This window comes from Oreochromis aureus, linkage group 7 (genome assembly GCF_013358895.1).
Source record: "Oreochromis aureus strain Israel breed Guangdong linkage group 7, ZZ_aureus, whole genome shotgun sequence".
In the NCBI taxonomy this organism is placed as follows: Eukaryota; Metazoa; Chordata; class Actinopteri; order Cichliformes; family Cichlidae; genus Oreochromis; species Oreochromis aureus.
The window spans coordinates 65,478,870-65,495,372 of record NC_052948.1 but is presented as its reverse complement, the minus strand read 5'-3'; the positions used below and the strand labels follow the sequence as shown (position 1 = coordinate 65,495,372).

The 16,503-nt window shown below is 43.3% G+C and overlaps 2 protein-coding genes across 3 annotated transcripts in view; one reads left to right on the top strand and one right to left on the bottom strand.

Moving 5' to 3' along the window:
* Window positions 1–443: 443 nt before the first annotated feature.
* kcnj11l (potassium inwardly rectifying channel subfamily J member 11, like) lies at window positions 444–4,976 on the bottom strand. Of its 2 annotated transcripts, none has more exons than XM_031751791.2 (6): window positions 4,864–4,976; window positions 3,688–3,850; window positions 3,090–3,329; window positions 2,749–3,018; window positions 2,447–2,654; window positions 444–1,406 (listed from the first exon to the last, which is right to left on the bottom strand). In XM_031751791.2, exons 2-6 carry the CDS (start codon window positions 3,844–3,846, stop codon window positions 976–978), a joined length of 1,308 nt encoding a protein of 435 aa, XP_031607651.1. In that variant the 5' UTR covers window positions 3,847–3,850; window positions 4,864–4,976; the 3' UTR covers window positions 444–975. The 2 variants fall into 2 exon arrangements, with proteins under 2 accessions (XP_031607651.1, XP_039470890.1); XM_039614956.1 differs by lacking the exon at window positions 4,864–4,976 and adding an exon at window positions 4,528–4,628.
* zgc:171459 (uncharacterized protein LOC562056 homolog) overlaps window positions 4,894–16,503 on the top strand; it is a 26,609-nt gene continuing 14,999 nt past the window's right edge. Inside the window, exon 1 of the mRNA XM_039614955.1 lies at window positions 4,894–5,005. The gene's annotated coding sequence lies outside the window, so the exon portion shown is untranslated. The remainder of the gene's footprint in view (window positions 5,006–16,503) is intronic.

The following is a 16,503-nucleotide window of genomic DNA, read 5'->3' as shown; positions in this document are numbered from 1 at the left end:
AGTGGATCAGATACATATCAGATATATATACATATATATGTATATTCATGTGAGGGTCGGAGCACAAATATGTGAGTACATACAAATCACTTTGTAAGTATTAAATGAATAATTTCACTTCATACTCTGAATCTTCCATTATGCATGTGCTGCTGTCTCACTGGTCTATTGCACCATCTATTGTTACAGAGTGGTATTACACTAACTGAAAGCCCAGCTCAACATGAGCTTCAGATCTTTTCATTCGAAGACAAAGCGGTTATTTCTTCACAGGAAGGATTTAACCTGAAATCTGCCCTGAAATCCTTTCAAAATAAAGCTTGATCTGCACTTTAAATCCAGTTTCTGGGTCACAGACAGCACAAAAAAAGCCTGACACAAAGGATGATAAAAAAACAGATTTATTAAACATCACAGATATTGAAATACATATCCAAGCCCTACAGAAGTGTTCTTAAGCAGCAGGAGATATGCTATACACCTCAGTACTCACTGGAGTGTCTTTGTCTACAGTATACAGTACTTACACACACACAGGGTTTAATGTGACTGTTAAATAATTTAGAACTAAAGGAGGAGATAACCACAAGGAAAGGAAAGGAGACAACAAGCTAAGTGTGTCCTAAAATCAGTTTAAAATCAGCAGTTTAAGTCTATTAAAATAGTCAGTATGAACACGATGGACACAAACCAAAAAACATGTTGTGGTCAGTTTCCTGTCTCTGTTGTCATAAATTCAATAGTTTAGGGGAGTATGTGGTAAACGTATATTTATAATGAGTATTATCACTAACGTGTTCCATCTATAACATTCAGTGTTTTTAAAATAATGTTAATTTCTGTCTTCTACACAAATATTTAATGTCTTCCAGCTCTGAGAAACCTTTGTGCATTGCATTGTGGGAGATCAGCATCCTTTAACAGGCACATGAGTGCAGTGCAGTTCACCTGGGTGTACAGCAGTGGGCGCTGTGTTCAGTCACTCAGCTCTCCGAGCGCGTCCCCTTCAATCTGCCGTCCGATCACCTCCAGCTGGACTGTCTTTTTCTGTCCCTTCTGCTCCACCTCCTTCTCTGCTTTCTCTGATTGGGCGTACCAGGGCTGAGGGGCGGAGCTGTTGTAGGCCCGCCCTCCTCTGCGGAAGCCCCCTCTGCCGGCTCGGACCAGCCCCCAACCCTGCAGCTGGACGTCAGACACTCCTTCCTGGACTCCTCTGGTCTGGTCGAGCTCCTTGGCGCTGAGAGACGACATCCGGACGGGAACAGTGTTTCCGAACTTGGAGTAGTCGACGCAGTACCTGCCATCCTCCTCCGTGATGATGGAGACGAAGCGCCTCCCCCACAGGATCTCCTCGGGTATGTAAGAGGTCCGAGCCTGCATGGTGATCCCCGTCGTCTCCACCACACCTAAAAGAAGAAACAGAGGGCACATGCAGACCTGAAGTTAAAGGTCAAACACCTCCAGAAGTTTTATTCATTCAGTGTCACTTTACAGCTGCAGGCGCCTTCAGGACTCTTTTTAAAGTTCAATCCAAATCACAACAACAGGATATTTCTAATTTTAGAGATGTTGCGCAAATGGAAGAAAGCAGTCTTACATATTTGTTTAATATGTGCATTGAAGGACATGTCCTGGTCAAAAATGACTCCAAGGTTCCTCACAGCATTACTGGAGGCCAAGGTAATGCCATCCAGAGTAAGAATCTGCTTAGATACCATATTTCTAAGATTTTCAGGGCCGAGTACAATAACCTCAGTTTGATCTGAATTAAGAAGCAGAAAGTTAGCGGCCATCCAGGTCTTTATGTCTTTAAGACATTCCTGCAGTTTAACTCATTGGTGTGTGTTACCTGGCTTCATGGATAGATAGAGCTGCGTGTCATCAGCATAGCAGTGAAAATGTATGCTATGTCTTCTAATGATGCTGCCTAAGGGAAGCATGTATAATGTAAACAGAATTGGTCCTAGCACTGAACCCTGTGGAACTCCATAATTGACCTTAGTGTGTGAAGAGGACTCTCCATTTACATGTACAAATTGGAGTCTATTAGATAGATATGATACAAACCACTGCAGTGCAGTACCTGTAATACCTACAGCATGTTCTAATCGCTCTAATAGGATATTATGGTCAACAGTATCGAACGCTGCACTGAGGTCTAGCAGGACAAGCACAGAGATGAGTCCACTGTCAGAGGCCATAAGAAGATCATTTGTAACCTTCACTAAAGCGAATTAAAGAGAATTATACCACGGAGTCAGGTACTTCTGATTTGAGGCCTTAGTTTTCACAGCAGTTACAGTATCCAGAGTCGTACGTAGTGAGCAGGCAAAGTTATTAACAAGATGATCGACCTCTGTTGGAGTAGCGTTCAGATAGCTGCTCTGTGTTAGCAGAGAAGATGACAACAGTGGGTGGATTATATAAAGGAAGGTAAAATTCTCACCTTCCAGGATGACGATGATCTCCAGGTCCTCGGAAGCCAGAGACTGGGCGGACAGCTCGTAGAGAGGACTCCCTCGCTCCATGGTGTGGCTGATGATCAGAGGAGACACCAGGAAGATGCCGTTACTCCTCAGAGGGTTCTCCACCTGGATGTCCAGCTGGCACACGGGGATCACCTCGCCTTCTGACGTCACCGTCCGCCGGATCACCTGGAGAGAAGATTTCAGTTTTGTGTCTGTATCTTCAGTGGGGCTGTTTTGTTTTGTATGCGTGATGTGGAGCTCAGCTGAAGTTGTAGGTCACCTGCAGCTGGACGGTGGCTGAGATGATCATGCTTTTCCTCAGATCTCCAACTCTGAACATGAAAGTTGGCCGGCCATTTCGAGGAGCTATGACGGCGTTTTTGGAGAAGATGAGTGTTTCTGCTCGCCGGTTGGCCTGCGCTGTCTTCATGAACACGCAGCCAAGCATCACGGCATTGATGATCAGCCCCAAAATGTTCTGAATGATCAACACGGTGATGGCCAGCGGACACTCCTCCGTCACCATCCTGCCGCCAAAACCGATGGTCACCTAGATGGGAAGCATCCAGGATTACCACAAGACAGAAGTCTACACCAGCATCACCAGGGAGCAACTCTCACCTGGACTTCAATGGAGAAGAGGAAGGCAGAGGTGAAGGAGTGGATGGCGGTGACGCAGGGGACTGGGCCTGGGTCGCCGTTGGGGTCGCGGGGCTCTAGGTCTCCGTGAGCGAAGGCGAGGAGCCACCAGATCATAGCGAAGAGCATCCAGGAGCAGAGGAAGGCGGAGGTGAAGATGAGGAGGGAGTGCTGCCACTTCAGGTCCACCATGGTGGTGAAAACGTCCTGCAGGAAGCGACCCTGAACCACACCACAAAGCCTCCCGTCAGCAAACCCAACCCAAAAGTTGTTCTACCCCCGGACCTTTTCTTCCCATCACCCATAACAACATCTAACTTCTTTTGGATTCTGGCTTATCAAAGTAAAAGGATGTTTAACAGCTAAAAAACACAGTGGAGCTCCCAGACGCTCTGCCCTCGGTCCTCTTTAGCTTTTTATCTACATTCTGCCACAGAACAGGAAAAGAGAAAAGTCCTGCATAAGCGATTGTCGGTCTGAACAATCTGAAGCTTTCATTGCATGCTGAACCACATCACGAGACATTTCCATAACTTAGAACCAAAAACTCTGCGGAGACTCCACACACTCACTGCTCTACCTGTTCCCTGATGTTCTTGTGAGCCACATTACAGGATCCGGTCTTGGTGATGAAGCGGGCTCTCTGAGACCTCGAACGGCTGCGGTTTGGCTGGTTCTGGTCCTCTGCCAGCCGGGTCAGCAGGAAGCCGTCCGGCAGGAGGCCCTTCCTGGCCAACATGACGCTGCGCACATGAAAAATGCAAACTAAACATAAATACAGCTGACGAAAGGTTTGTCATCAACACCAAGAAAACAGCAGATTTACAACATATAATTTTTTAAATGAGGCAAAAATGATGATTTCACAAATACTGTAAAAGAAATTTGTCAATAATCTTCTGAACTTGGGACTTTTGGTGAGTAAGTAAGGAGATTCTCTACTTTCGCTTACTGATGAGGCGAGACGCTCGATTCATCTCTGATATCTTAAATATATATAAATTAAACGTAAACAAACAACCGAACAGTATGATAATAATAACATAAAAACAAAAAAGATAAAAAACCTCTGAATAGTAAAACAACTCAATTAAATCACAAAATAAAACAATAAAAAAAACTGCAAACACGTGCATGAACTTACACGTGAGCCATTTTTATGTTATATCCTTATTATATAACTGTAATATTATTGTGTTATTTCCTCTTTATTTTGTTAATACAATGAATAATTAAATATAAACAACAATAATTTAGCACACTTCAAAAATAATCAGTTAAAAATAATTTAAACAGCTGCAGCAATAAAACTGTGCTTCAGGTTGAATATACCTGCTATCATTCTGTAACATATTATATTATATTATATTATATTATATTATATTATATTATATTATATTATCATAGACAGTGCTGGGACCTGTTTTAAGTTGATTGGTGATGTATGTGAGAGCCTGGAGGATGTGACCTCTGCTCTCCCATGTTAACTGTCGATGCAGAAAGGCGGAAATGACGACAGAGTTATTAGTCCAAAACAGTCCCTTATTCCTGCAGGTGTGTGCAGGTGACATCATTTCCACGGTGGTCATAACAAAATAATCTAACTCCATATTAACAGAAACCAACACGAGCATCAGCACCCTTCTTTACGTCCTCGCGTTTGTTGGTTCCTATCACCATAACGACACGCGCATCTCTCTGCAGGTGACACTGATGACCGCACAGATAAAACCCGCTTAGAGTCACGTGACGTTACCTGAGCGGGAGTGAGTTGATCGAGGAGAATGAAGGTGGTGTTCCTGAGCGAGGTGCCTTAAACCGACGGGAACAGCAGCACGGACTCCATCATTCAGCCATCAGGATGTCCACAGCACCACCCGAGCCTCGACCCGAGTCAGGTTAGAACACGATACAGGTGAAGTTCCGGTCTAGACTTTCAAAATGAAATACCAACTAGGCCGTTTATGACGTTTTTGGTGATTAAAGAACAAAGTAGACCGTGCGCTCAGTAGCGGTTTTTGATACGGGCGACACGGGCGGTTGCCCGGGGCGGCATCGTGGTGGGGGGCGGCATCACGGGCATCGGCAAAAAAAACCCCAAAACAAAACAAAAAAATTGCTCGTACTCATGCTGCCCTGACATCAGCCAGCGCATATTGGGAATGTCATAGGCACCGATCGGTTTTCTATCGCCCGTTTGCTGGGAGTAAGGGCGCCCTCCGTTTGCGAGGTGCGCCTGCTGCTTGCGGCACAGGGAGGAGAGGGCGGGGCGGCGGGGGATTCTCTGGGTGGCTGGAGCAGCATCTAATAACCAACTCGCAAAATAAAACAAAATAAAAACAAACCAACAAACACGAAAACACCGGACATCATGATACAGACTTATAATTTGCACCGATGTTTTTTCGAAATTCTATACGCGAAAAGTGAGCGCGAGAGCCCTCGGTGCGCCTGCGCGCTGCTGAAGTCAAAGTAAACTTTGTCATCTCCGCTACAGACAGTCCAGTATATAGAGAGACGAGACGACGAGGCTCCAGTTACAGCAGTGCAAGAAAACAAACAATAAATATAAGAAGAGTAAGAAAATAAATATACACTTTAGGACTCGGGGTGTAACAATTTACAGTTTGATGATTTAAAGTCTCACACACAATCTGTCGAAAGGGGAGGGCCCTGCTGCTTCCAAATAGAGCACATTTCATTCATAATGTTGTAAATCCAAGCCCATTATGTATTCATGATTTGAATCCTGGGTTGTGTGAAATCCCAGAAATGCACCTTAGACAAAGTGAATCTGTGAACTAAGGTGTAGGTCTGTTAGGTTATGTTGTGGTGATCCTCGAGTTGGGGGATTTGTACTGGAGTGGAAAATTAAAACCAATGGAAGATGGACAAGAAAAGTTCAAAGCCATCAGGTCCTCGGTTTAGAAAAAATAGAAAAGAAGAGGAGAAACGAGCAAAAGATACAGGTAAGCAGATGTGTCATTGGGTAATGGCAGGTCATCCTGAAACAATCAGAATCAGAATACTTTATTAATCCCTAAGGAAATAATGTGGGTTACAGTTGCTCCAAGAAGAAATGGTAAAAATAGTAACAGTAACAGACTAAACTCCAAACAATACATTATGTTACAGATTTTAATATTAATTAGTCATTGTCAATTGTTGATTTGTCCTGTTCTCATTGTATGACGAATTATGATGGCTGTTTGGTAGCCGTTTGCATACTATGCATACTCTCTCTCTCTCTTCATATGTGTGTGTGTGTGTTTCTCTGGCGAAATTCAGTATGGTTCCGACAACAGTTTTATGTTAATGTGTAATCCTTAATATGTTTTATGTGCATGTGTGTGTGTGTGTGGGGGTGGGGGGTGGGGGGGGGCGCCACAGGGCGTGTTCGCCCGGGGCGCCAAACAGGCTAGGACCGCGACTGAGACTGAGCATAATATCAATTTGACTCAATTACAGGTTGATCATATAGTTAGTCAATAATTCAGTGCAACGGGAATTTGTAAAAATGTTCATGTAACTTTTCAAATAACTTTAACGAATGAGAGGACTTTTATTATGAAAGTGGATTTCCGGTGTTCAGTGTGGTGAATGTGATGAACTTCACTTTGAGCTGCAGGAGGCTCAGCAGGTTCATCTGCAGAGGCTTCCTGGTGCCTGCAGGGGGCAGCAGAGGCACCAAACAAACCTAAAGCTGAATGTGTGTGTGTGTGTGTGTGTGTGTGTGTGTGTGTGTGTGTGTGTGTATAAACATTAACTGGTTTATACATAAATTAAAGTGAAATGAAACATTTAAAACACAAAAGCAGCTCCTATTAACTGAACACTGTGGAGTAAAATCCGCTCTGAATAAATAAGAAATCAGTTCAAACACATTCACTTATATTATAATTAATCAAATATTTGACTTATTTATTACAGAAAACACAGAATCTTACAGACAATAAAACAGAATGCTGGATCATTTGTGTCAGTTACCTCAGGTGTTTTTATTCATTCTCTTATTTTTCTGCATTATTCCTTAAATGTGTTGGTCCTGACTGATGGCTTGAACTTAAAAAAGACCTTCAAGGGAAGACAGTTGACTTGTAAATATGGAGATTTGCATTGGTTACTGGATTTTAAATGCGTTGCTCCTGTTCTGGGACTGAGCTGCATTAACCTGAATGAAAGTGGTACGTGCACATTCTATATGAAGCTGATACTGTCTGCTTCTACAGCCTAAAATACTGCTTCTGTAGTCCAGTCCAGGCTCTCAAACTCGCGACCTGAGGGCCACTTGTGGCCCATAGGTTGACACATAGAAATATAATGCAGTTTAGTCCTTGAAGTGACTTTTTTGTTAGGGAGGATTTGTTTGTTGTTGAGTGCAATGTTAAAATAAGTTCATTAAAAAGCACAAAATAGGGGCTTCCGGTTCTGACGCAAGTGGGGATGGCAACTTAGTAAGAGAGCTCTCGACTGAAATGTATTAAAACTGCCCCAAATGAATTAATAAACTATCTAAGTGCACATAAAGAGGAAAAAGGGCCATAAATGACGTCCAGAAAGAACAAAAGAGTTAAGAAGTTAACGTTCGAAGGCGTTGAAGATGACAACGTGCAGCTAACAGAAGGGGCTAACATTAGCCCCTATGGGGCTGGCCGAGGCCGCTCTCCCACTCCTAGCCGCGATGGTTCTGGGACAGAAGATGAGGATGACCCAGCAAGTTTGACACTGATACTGAAAGAACTGAGAGGCGTTGGCAAAGAGGTGAAAGAATTCTGAAAAGACACGAAATCGCAACTGCTGGAAATAAGGGGCAAGCTGGACAAAGCCAACGCGCGGCTCAACGATGTGGAAACCAGGGTTGCTGAACACGAAGATAAGCTCCAGAACACAGACGAGATTCTGTCCGAGATATTAACAATGCAGGAAAAGCTTCAAACAAAACTAACATCATTGGAGGCTTACTCGAGGAGGGAGTCGCTCAGACTATACGGGGTGCCGCAGGGAGCAGAATCGGGAGCTCCATCTATGGCCCACTTTGTGGAGAAGCTACTCCGGGAGAATCTCGCCATCACACCATCAACATCGTTACAAATTCAGAGAGCACACAGAGCGTTATCGTCACTCCCACCGGACGGCTCCCAACCCAGATCGATCCTGGTAAAATTCCTGTGCTTCACTGTCAAAGAAGAAGTGCTGAGGCTCGCTTGGCAAAAGAAAGGTTTTATGTGGCAAGATCAACCTCGACCACGCTTTACCCCCTGAGATCATGGCTATGAGGAAGGAGTATGCAGAGGCACGAAAGGTCCTAAAAGAGAAGAATCTACGGTTTAGGACCCTCTACCCAGCGCGCCTTAAGGTTTTCTTCGAAGAAGGAGCAAAAACCTACAACACGGTGGAGGAGGCAACGGCGGACCTGAGCGAATCGGGCCTGCCGGTCAAGGTGATTACACCACCGGCAACCCCCAGAGAAAAACTACAAAGATGCCCGCTGTGGCGAGGAGTTAGTGGTCGGCGCCCGCGACAGAACCGAGGAGTTGTAGGATATAGAGAGAAGCTGCAAGCATACAGACGTGACAAGAACTAATTTAATGTTATGTATTTGTTATGGACAACATGGTGAATTATGGTTACTGTCGAGCTAAAATGGGTGGGGCTTCTCGTGCTGTGAGTGCCGTCACAGTGGAAGGCCCCCTAACTCAGGGAGTAATAAGGGGTTTCCCTTCAAGTTGTGAGGGTGTCAGTGGAAGTGTTCCACTGTCAGAAGCCAGCCTAGGAGCTTTTAAGCTTCAGTTATGTTCAAATATTTTCTGTTTATTCTTAACTTTTTCACTTGTTACTGTTTTAGGAGGGGTTGCCTGCTGCTATTGAGTTTATGTGCTGTGGTTACTTAATATATCTTTATGGGTAGTGAGTCAGTGAAAGTAATCTCTTTTAATGTTAACGGGGTCCTGAATGCGATTAAGATGAGTAAGATACTGTCCGAACTAAGGAAGGAGAAGGCCCAGATTGCACTACTTCAGGAGACACACATGAACCAAGCAGATCACTTGAGATTGAAAAGAAAGGGTTTTAAATATGTATTCTCTTCTTCCGTCAAGTCTAAACACAAGAGGGTGTGGCCATACTCATCTCTGGTACACTTAACTATGAACATATCTCAGAACTCTGTGACGAGGAAGGCAGATTTGTTAGAATAACAGGAAGGATAGAGCGGTCTGAGATCACAATATTAAATGTTTATGCTCCCCCCGGGAGCGATTGGCTATTCTATAGGAATATGTTTGATTTAATGGTGGACTCTCGGGGGATAGTTGTCTGTGGGGGATTTTAACTTTAGGCTAGACCCTAAACTAGACTCCTCCTCCCCGACCAATCAGGTAACAGCACTTACTAGAAAAGTCAATTCCTATATGGTAGAGATGGGGATAATAGATGTATGGAGGGATCGCTACGCATCTACCAGAGATTTCACTCACTATTCTGGTTCATTTAAAGTGTATGCAAGGCTGGACTACTTTTTCATGTTTAAAGTTGATAGGTTTAGGCTCAGAGAATGTGACATATTAACGAGAGATCTATCTGACCACAGTCCTATCTCTCTATCTCTACAGGTGGCTAGGAAAAACGTACCACACTGTGGAAATTTAATTTGCACTTGCTTAATGATCCTGCCATAGTTTCCAAATTAAAGGAAGACATTAAAGAATTTTTAGAAGTTAATGACACAGGAGAGGTATCTCCAACTATTCTTTGGGATACGCTCAAAGCGGTAATGAGAGGTAAATTAATTTCTATCGCCTCCCACTTAAAGAGAATCAAAGGGCAAAAATTAGTAGATCTACAGGCAAATTTAAAGTTGAAAGAACAGGAAGACATAAACACCGCAAATCCCACTGTAAAGCAGGATATCAGGAAAATACAGGGTGAAATTAATGATATTTACACCCAGGAGGCCCAAAATAACTTAATTTTTTGAGGCAGAAATACTATGAGATGGGAGGGAAATCTGCAAAATACCTGGCACATAAATTACGCAAACAACTAGAGGAAAGTACGATATACCAAATCAAGGACACCAAAACTAATATTCTGGAAACAAAATTAGAAAACATTCAGAAATGCTTTGAGACCTTTAGGGAACTGTACTCACAACCCAATGCTATGGAGGAGAATTGTATTGATGCCTTTCTTAGCTCTCTAGAATTACCTTCACTCCCCGTCTCTCAAAATGAGTATCTAGTACATCCCATTTCAGTGGAAGAAATTAATGCAGCTCTTTCCAGATTAAAACCAGGTAAGGCAGTTGGGCCGGACGGGTTCAGTTCTCAGTGGTATCGCACCCTGAGGGTAGATTTAGTCCCCATATTGCTGAAGTCATTTAACTACATCCTACAGGAGGGAGAAATCTCACCCTCTTGGAGGGAGGCAACTATTTCAATTATCCCAAAAGAGGGGAAAGATAAACGAGAATGTGGAAACTATCGACCGATCAGTGTCCTTAACTTGGATTACAAATTATTTACCTCTATTCTTGCCCATAGACTGGAGAAGCTGCTACCTGACCTCATTAATCTAGATCAGACTGGTTTCATTCACCATAGACAAACAACATTAGGAGAATATTACACATCTCTACTCAAATACAAAAAAAACAAAACTCAGTCAATAATAGGAAGTCTAGATGCTGAGAAAGCCTTCGACTCCGTCAGATGGGTATTTTTGTACAAGGGAGGTTTTATTGGAGATACATCCTATCTGAAAGATCGGTTTCTTGTGTTGTAAGCTTCCTGCTTTTACGACCCTTTGGTCAGCAGGAGGTCTCACACACACACACACACACACACACATTCCTACTTACATATAAAGGTTCACACATATACATACAATGCCTTAGAACCATGTGGGCGTTGCTTTGCTGTGTTTTGTGTGAACTGTCTCTCAATAAAAGGCAGCGAGAGGAGGCCGGATTTGGGGTCATTTTCGTGCTGGACACAGAGGAGGCCTCCCTTGCGCAAGTAATCGATCGATCGCTGACTGTCTTGTTTTCATTCATGATGAATAAGTCTCTAGAATTAGCGGGGTTTGTGGGAACAGACCCAACAAGCTGGAGGGTGGCATATTTAATCCTTGGCTTTCGGCCCTGCCAGATAAATCTGGAGATCCATTTGTCCCACTCAATAAATTGGTAATCGCTCACTTCTATTGGCAAGTTTCTAAAAAGGTAAAGCAGTCTGGGGAGCATGTTCATCTTGATTGCAGTTACCCGGGAGCTGAGACTCAGAAAGGGGATCAGATTCCATCTGTGCAAATCAGCTTTTATACTTGCAGATATTGACTCGTAGTTTGCCTGAAAGAGCCCTGAGAGGTCCGCAGTCAGATATATTCTCAGGTACTTAATTTTCTCATTATCCCAATTTACTTTAAATTTCCTACGTAAAGCTGCAGGAGCTGTGTAATTTAAGGTCATCACCTGTGTTTTTGAGATGTTGACCTTATAACCAGATAACTTCCCAAAATCAGTTAAAGTAGACATCAACTCACTAAACGACCTCTCCGGCTCCCCCAGGCAGACCAGTGCATCATCGGCGAACATTACTACTTTATGTTCAACTCCTGACAATGCAATACCCTTAATGTTATGATTTTGTCTAATCGATTGGCCTAATGTTTCTATAAATAAATCGAAAAGAAGTGGTGAGATTGCACAACCCTGCCTACAGCCACGTTCCAGAATAAAGGGCTTAGAGAGATCACCGTTTACCTTAATACGGGCTGAAGGTCGAACATAAAGAGCTTGGATTACTCTAATAAACTTGTCTTGAAAGCCAAACTTCCCCAGAAGTTTGGCCAACACAAAGTGGTTAGAGGTGCTCAGGATCAAAGGAATGGCTTTGATAATACTGCTTGAACTAAGACTGTACAAATTTAAGAAACACAATGGCAACATTCAACAATTAGACCTAACATTTCCCCCCTTTTTGTCATTGTATATACTTAAATTTCAACTTATGCACCCTTTGTTTGGACAGTGTCAGTGTAGATTTCATTCATACACAACTCCTCTTCATTCACCTTCTATCGATGCAAAAGTTCACAGTTAATACATGTAAGCAGTTAACCTGCTTCTCATTGATCTCATACACAGTAAACTACATCCTACACGTAAGCAAATCAGTGTCAACAGTCCAAAAACAGGAATTAATATTTTCAAAAGAAGATGCCACCAAGGACCAGACAGTAACCACGCTATCCAGCCTCGTGGTGCATCTACTCCTGTCGTGCGATTCATTATGTATTCCTGCAAATAAACAACTGAATGTAACAGTCAAACAAGAAGAATCAACATACTCAAAAATCATATGTCACTACAATAAAACTGTATACAGACATACATTCAAACACATCAGTTGACTTTATCGTTTGTCCATGTGGCTCTCAGCTAACTTCAAAGCTGTAGCCTGGTCAACACCCTTCTTTATGACTCCTATCAACCCCCCAAATCTTCTCACTATAGGCATCCTGTGGGGGTTAGAGTCAACTGGTGAATTATCTGCATTTACAACTCTTCTCCTGTCCTGTTGTCACCACAGGAAAAGCTTTGTAAAGGAAATTGGATCAAGCTGTTTTGATCTTCTTGGCTCAAAACCTCAACCAGCTTAGAGAAGTGTTCATGATGTAAATGTAGACAAAGGCTTCTCTGTTTGCATCCTTCTTGCAGAGGACACAAAGAATAGGTGACGTTGCTCAGATTTCATGGTAAATCTCCAACTTGGACTAATCCATTGCCCTTCATACACATAAGCAACTGGCCTATTTCCAGTTCGTTTAGCTGTTCAATGTCCTGCAGCGAGTCAGATACTTTGAGTCGGACTAGCAGGTCTGTCGTACCAGAGCAGTTCACCGTCCCAGCTACTGGTGAACCAACCGTCCAGTCAGGTTCAGAAGTTGAAAAGTTGGCAGTGTTCCAAGTACGTTTACTCCTGGATGTGTTGCCAAGGCAACCAAACAACTGTCTCGCTCTCAGTGATGCTATATGGCCACAGTCCAGAAGAATGTGTAGCCAGTGGCATCACAAGCATAACCATTGGTCTCGTTCTTTATGTGAGCGGTTGTGTTCACAAACTGCCACCAGTAGTTGTTGAAAACCCCATGCGGGTACTGGGTGTGGTTTGCTCTGTCCCAGTGCGCTCCTGTCATCCCACTCTGGGTCCACAGGCACAAGAAGGCGCACAGCACATTCCCAGCCATTCTGATGAGTACCTGTGGCTCAGTTGGTTTCTTCACCGGATTGAGACGAGGGGCCCTGGAGGCTTCCCCCCCCCTTTGTACCCGGTCTTCCTGCCACTTACCCCGAGCTGGCCTGGATGTGTGTCACCTTCTTGCAGTGCGCTTGATGTATCCAAGTGTTTCTTTCAGCGATCTTCACCGCTGTGGGCGTCGTCAGCAGCATCCGATATGGACCTTCCCACCGTGGACTGGACCAGCACTTCCTCTCCATGGCCTTGTCAACATCCAATCTCCAGACTTCAGACTCTGCTCCTGCGGAGAAACAGAATCATCTGGCAGATCATTTGTTCTCAAGACTTCTTTACTTTTACACATTTTAAGCATCTAATCTGCTAATGTGCTCTCTCTTCTGCTCTCCTATCATCACTACAGAAGACTAGAACTCTAAATACTCTAACATATATAATCTCAACGAGTCAGACCGTTCTCTGTTGGAGTAATCCTCATGTACATTCGTATACCTCCTAACTAATTCTATACAGTTTAACCATGTCATGCGTGTCTCTCTAAGTCTTAACATTACTATTCCATTAGTTCTCTCTATCAATCCTGCACTTGTGGGTGATATGAACAATGATGTTTTAGTGTTATCCCTAGATGTTGTGCCATTAATCTAATCACTTCATTTACAAAATGTGGACCATTATCACTATAAATGGTCTCGGGAATCCAGTGTTCCGGGATGATATTCTTACATATTGCTTTGGCAACCGAAATGGCATCTGCTTCCCTAGTTGGGACGATTTCTACCCACTTTGAAAAAGGACACACTATCACTAAACGGTACTTATAGTTATTACAGTTGGACAGTTCTATAATCCATGTGAATGATTTGTAATGGGTGACTAGATCTGGGGAATTTCCCTCTCTTAGGTCTCAAGTTACCCCGAGAATTGTGCTTGCAACATATCATACATGACCTGCAAAATTTTTTTTAAGGGTATTTAATCTTAAAGTATAAACTACTTGTAGCAAGTACATAAGCTAAGCTAAATTGAGTTAGTTATGAGTAGTTGACCTAATTCAGAAGATATCAGATTCGGCTCTGGGAGGTGAGTGAAGTATAATAAACATACAACCACAACAGGTATTGTGATTACGGTTGTTATTTACAGTGAAAATAAAGTGCAATTACCAAATACCAATATTTACAAAATCTGCAGACAGGACAAGATAAAACATAATTCAAGCTTGTAAAATATCAGCTGCACAATGGTGCAGCAACCTCCTCCAACCCCCGACAGACAATGTCCATAAAATTGCTATTTCATGATTGATATAAATCCAATGCGCATGACAGTCTGTAACAGATTGAACTTGGAAGTGTGATGATCAGAACTGAGATCCCAGAAGTGAGATTCAGAGGACTGAAAACCAAGGGGGGGAGAGTGTAGGCCACAGCAGCCTCCTACCAGACCACAGGAAGTTGTAGCTGGGGTTCTGGCTCGTTGGGCCTAGCTCGCCATCCAAAGTAGTGGTGTCACGGTGGTCTCCCCAAGGCACCACTAGCCTGCACTATAATCACAGGACCACTATTAGCTTGGGAAATTTAGATGAATTTTGCTAACTTTAATTCCAGTGTACACAATAAGGTTCATGAGAAAATACCACTATACAACAAATACATATCCAACCATTATAATAAATGACAATCTCTAATAACAAAACTACAACCACATAAAGTGAGAGTAGTAGTACTGTAGTAGGCCTCAGCCTTAGCTATCCCATCAGCTAATAGCACTGGCATACTGATACAGGTTACAAATACAAACAAACATTCAGACTCAACTCACCATTCACTACGTGCGATGTCACATACGAGCCCCCACGCATCTACCCGCGGCGGTATCAGAGTACTGTTGAACGCAATCCACAATTAATTCAAAGCCAAGATAGTAAACAGCGAAGAGCGCTCGCCCCACGTCCCTGTTGCTTCCATCCGCTAACGCCTCTCCCCCACATCTTTTCGAGGCGACAACCCGGAAGGCATATATTGGTGCCTCGCGAATGTGAGTGGTCACAACAGGCACGTGCAGACTCGCGGCGTGGCGTGCGTCATGACGCATCGCGATGCCTTCACGGACACGCTCCGATTAGAATTTAAGATTTCGGTTTAGTTATAGATGCAGCTCTTTTTTTTATGTGGGTTACATACTCATTACCTCCCTCCTGTTGCGACATGGCAAAGCCCATGGCGCAAAATAGCAACAGTCTTATACAACTTCTAAGGCAGTATTGGTTTATCACACAGATAACAAACACCATCCTGCAAGCTCGCTCCTACAATAAATCACAACTGTTTCCCTGCAGTAGATGAGTGGCCCTGCATGTCTACCAGTGCATCCCGCATAATAGCCAACATCTGCTGGCGTTGCACTGCTAAAACGTTAACACCATGTTCTCCTAAAGTTGCCTCTTTCGCGATCTTATCTGCAAAAGCATTCTCTAATGCAACCGGATCTTTCCGTCACATGTGTGCTACACATTTACAAACGGTAATCCTACTGGGTAAAAACTCTGCCTCCAGCAGATTTTGCAAGAGTTTGGCATGTTCTACAGGTTTCCCTGTGGAGGCTGTCACACCTCGTCTCACCCACTGCATCACAAAAAAATGTAATGTAGCAAATGCATACTGCCCTCAGTGTATATTGTCACATCTTATTTCTCTGCAGCATTAGACACTTCCGTTAAAGCTAGCATCTCTCCTACTCAAGCAAATATGAAACATGCTAGTTGTCCTGCACAGATAACTTTCTCACTATCTTCTACAGTATAACCTGTTTTAGTCTGTCCCTCTACTGTTGTAAAACTCAAACCATCAACAAACCAAACCTTTCCCTCACCAAGTGGCACATCTATGAAGTCATCCCTCGGCTTAAACTCCTTATCTACGTGGTCTCTACACTCATGAGAAGTGCCCTCTTCTTTCGTTGGCAAAAGGTTTGACAGATTCAGAATTGTGCACCACTCATGGTTATGTATGGTTATGAGAGTAACAGTAACATTAAAGACAAGTGTCTTGTAGGTGACAGAAATGTAATTTTAGTCTGCAGTAGTAGACATCTACCTCGTGTGGAACTAACAGTGTCAAAAAGATGAAATGAACTAT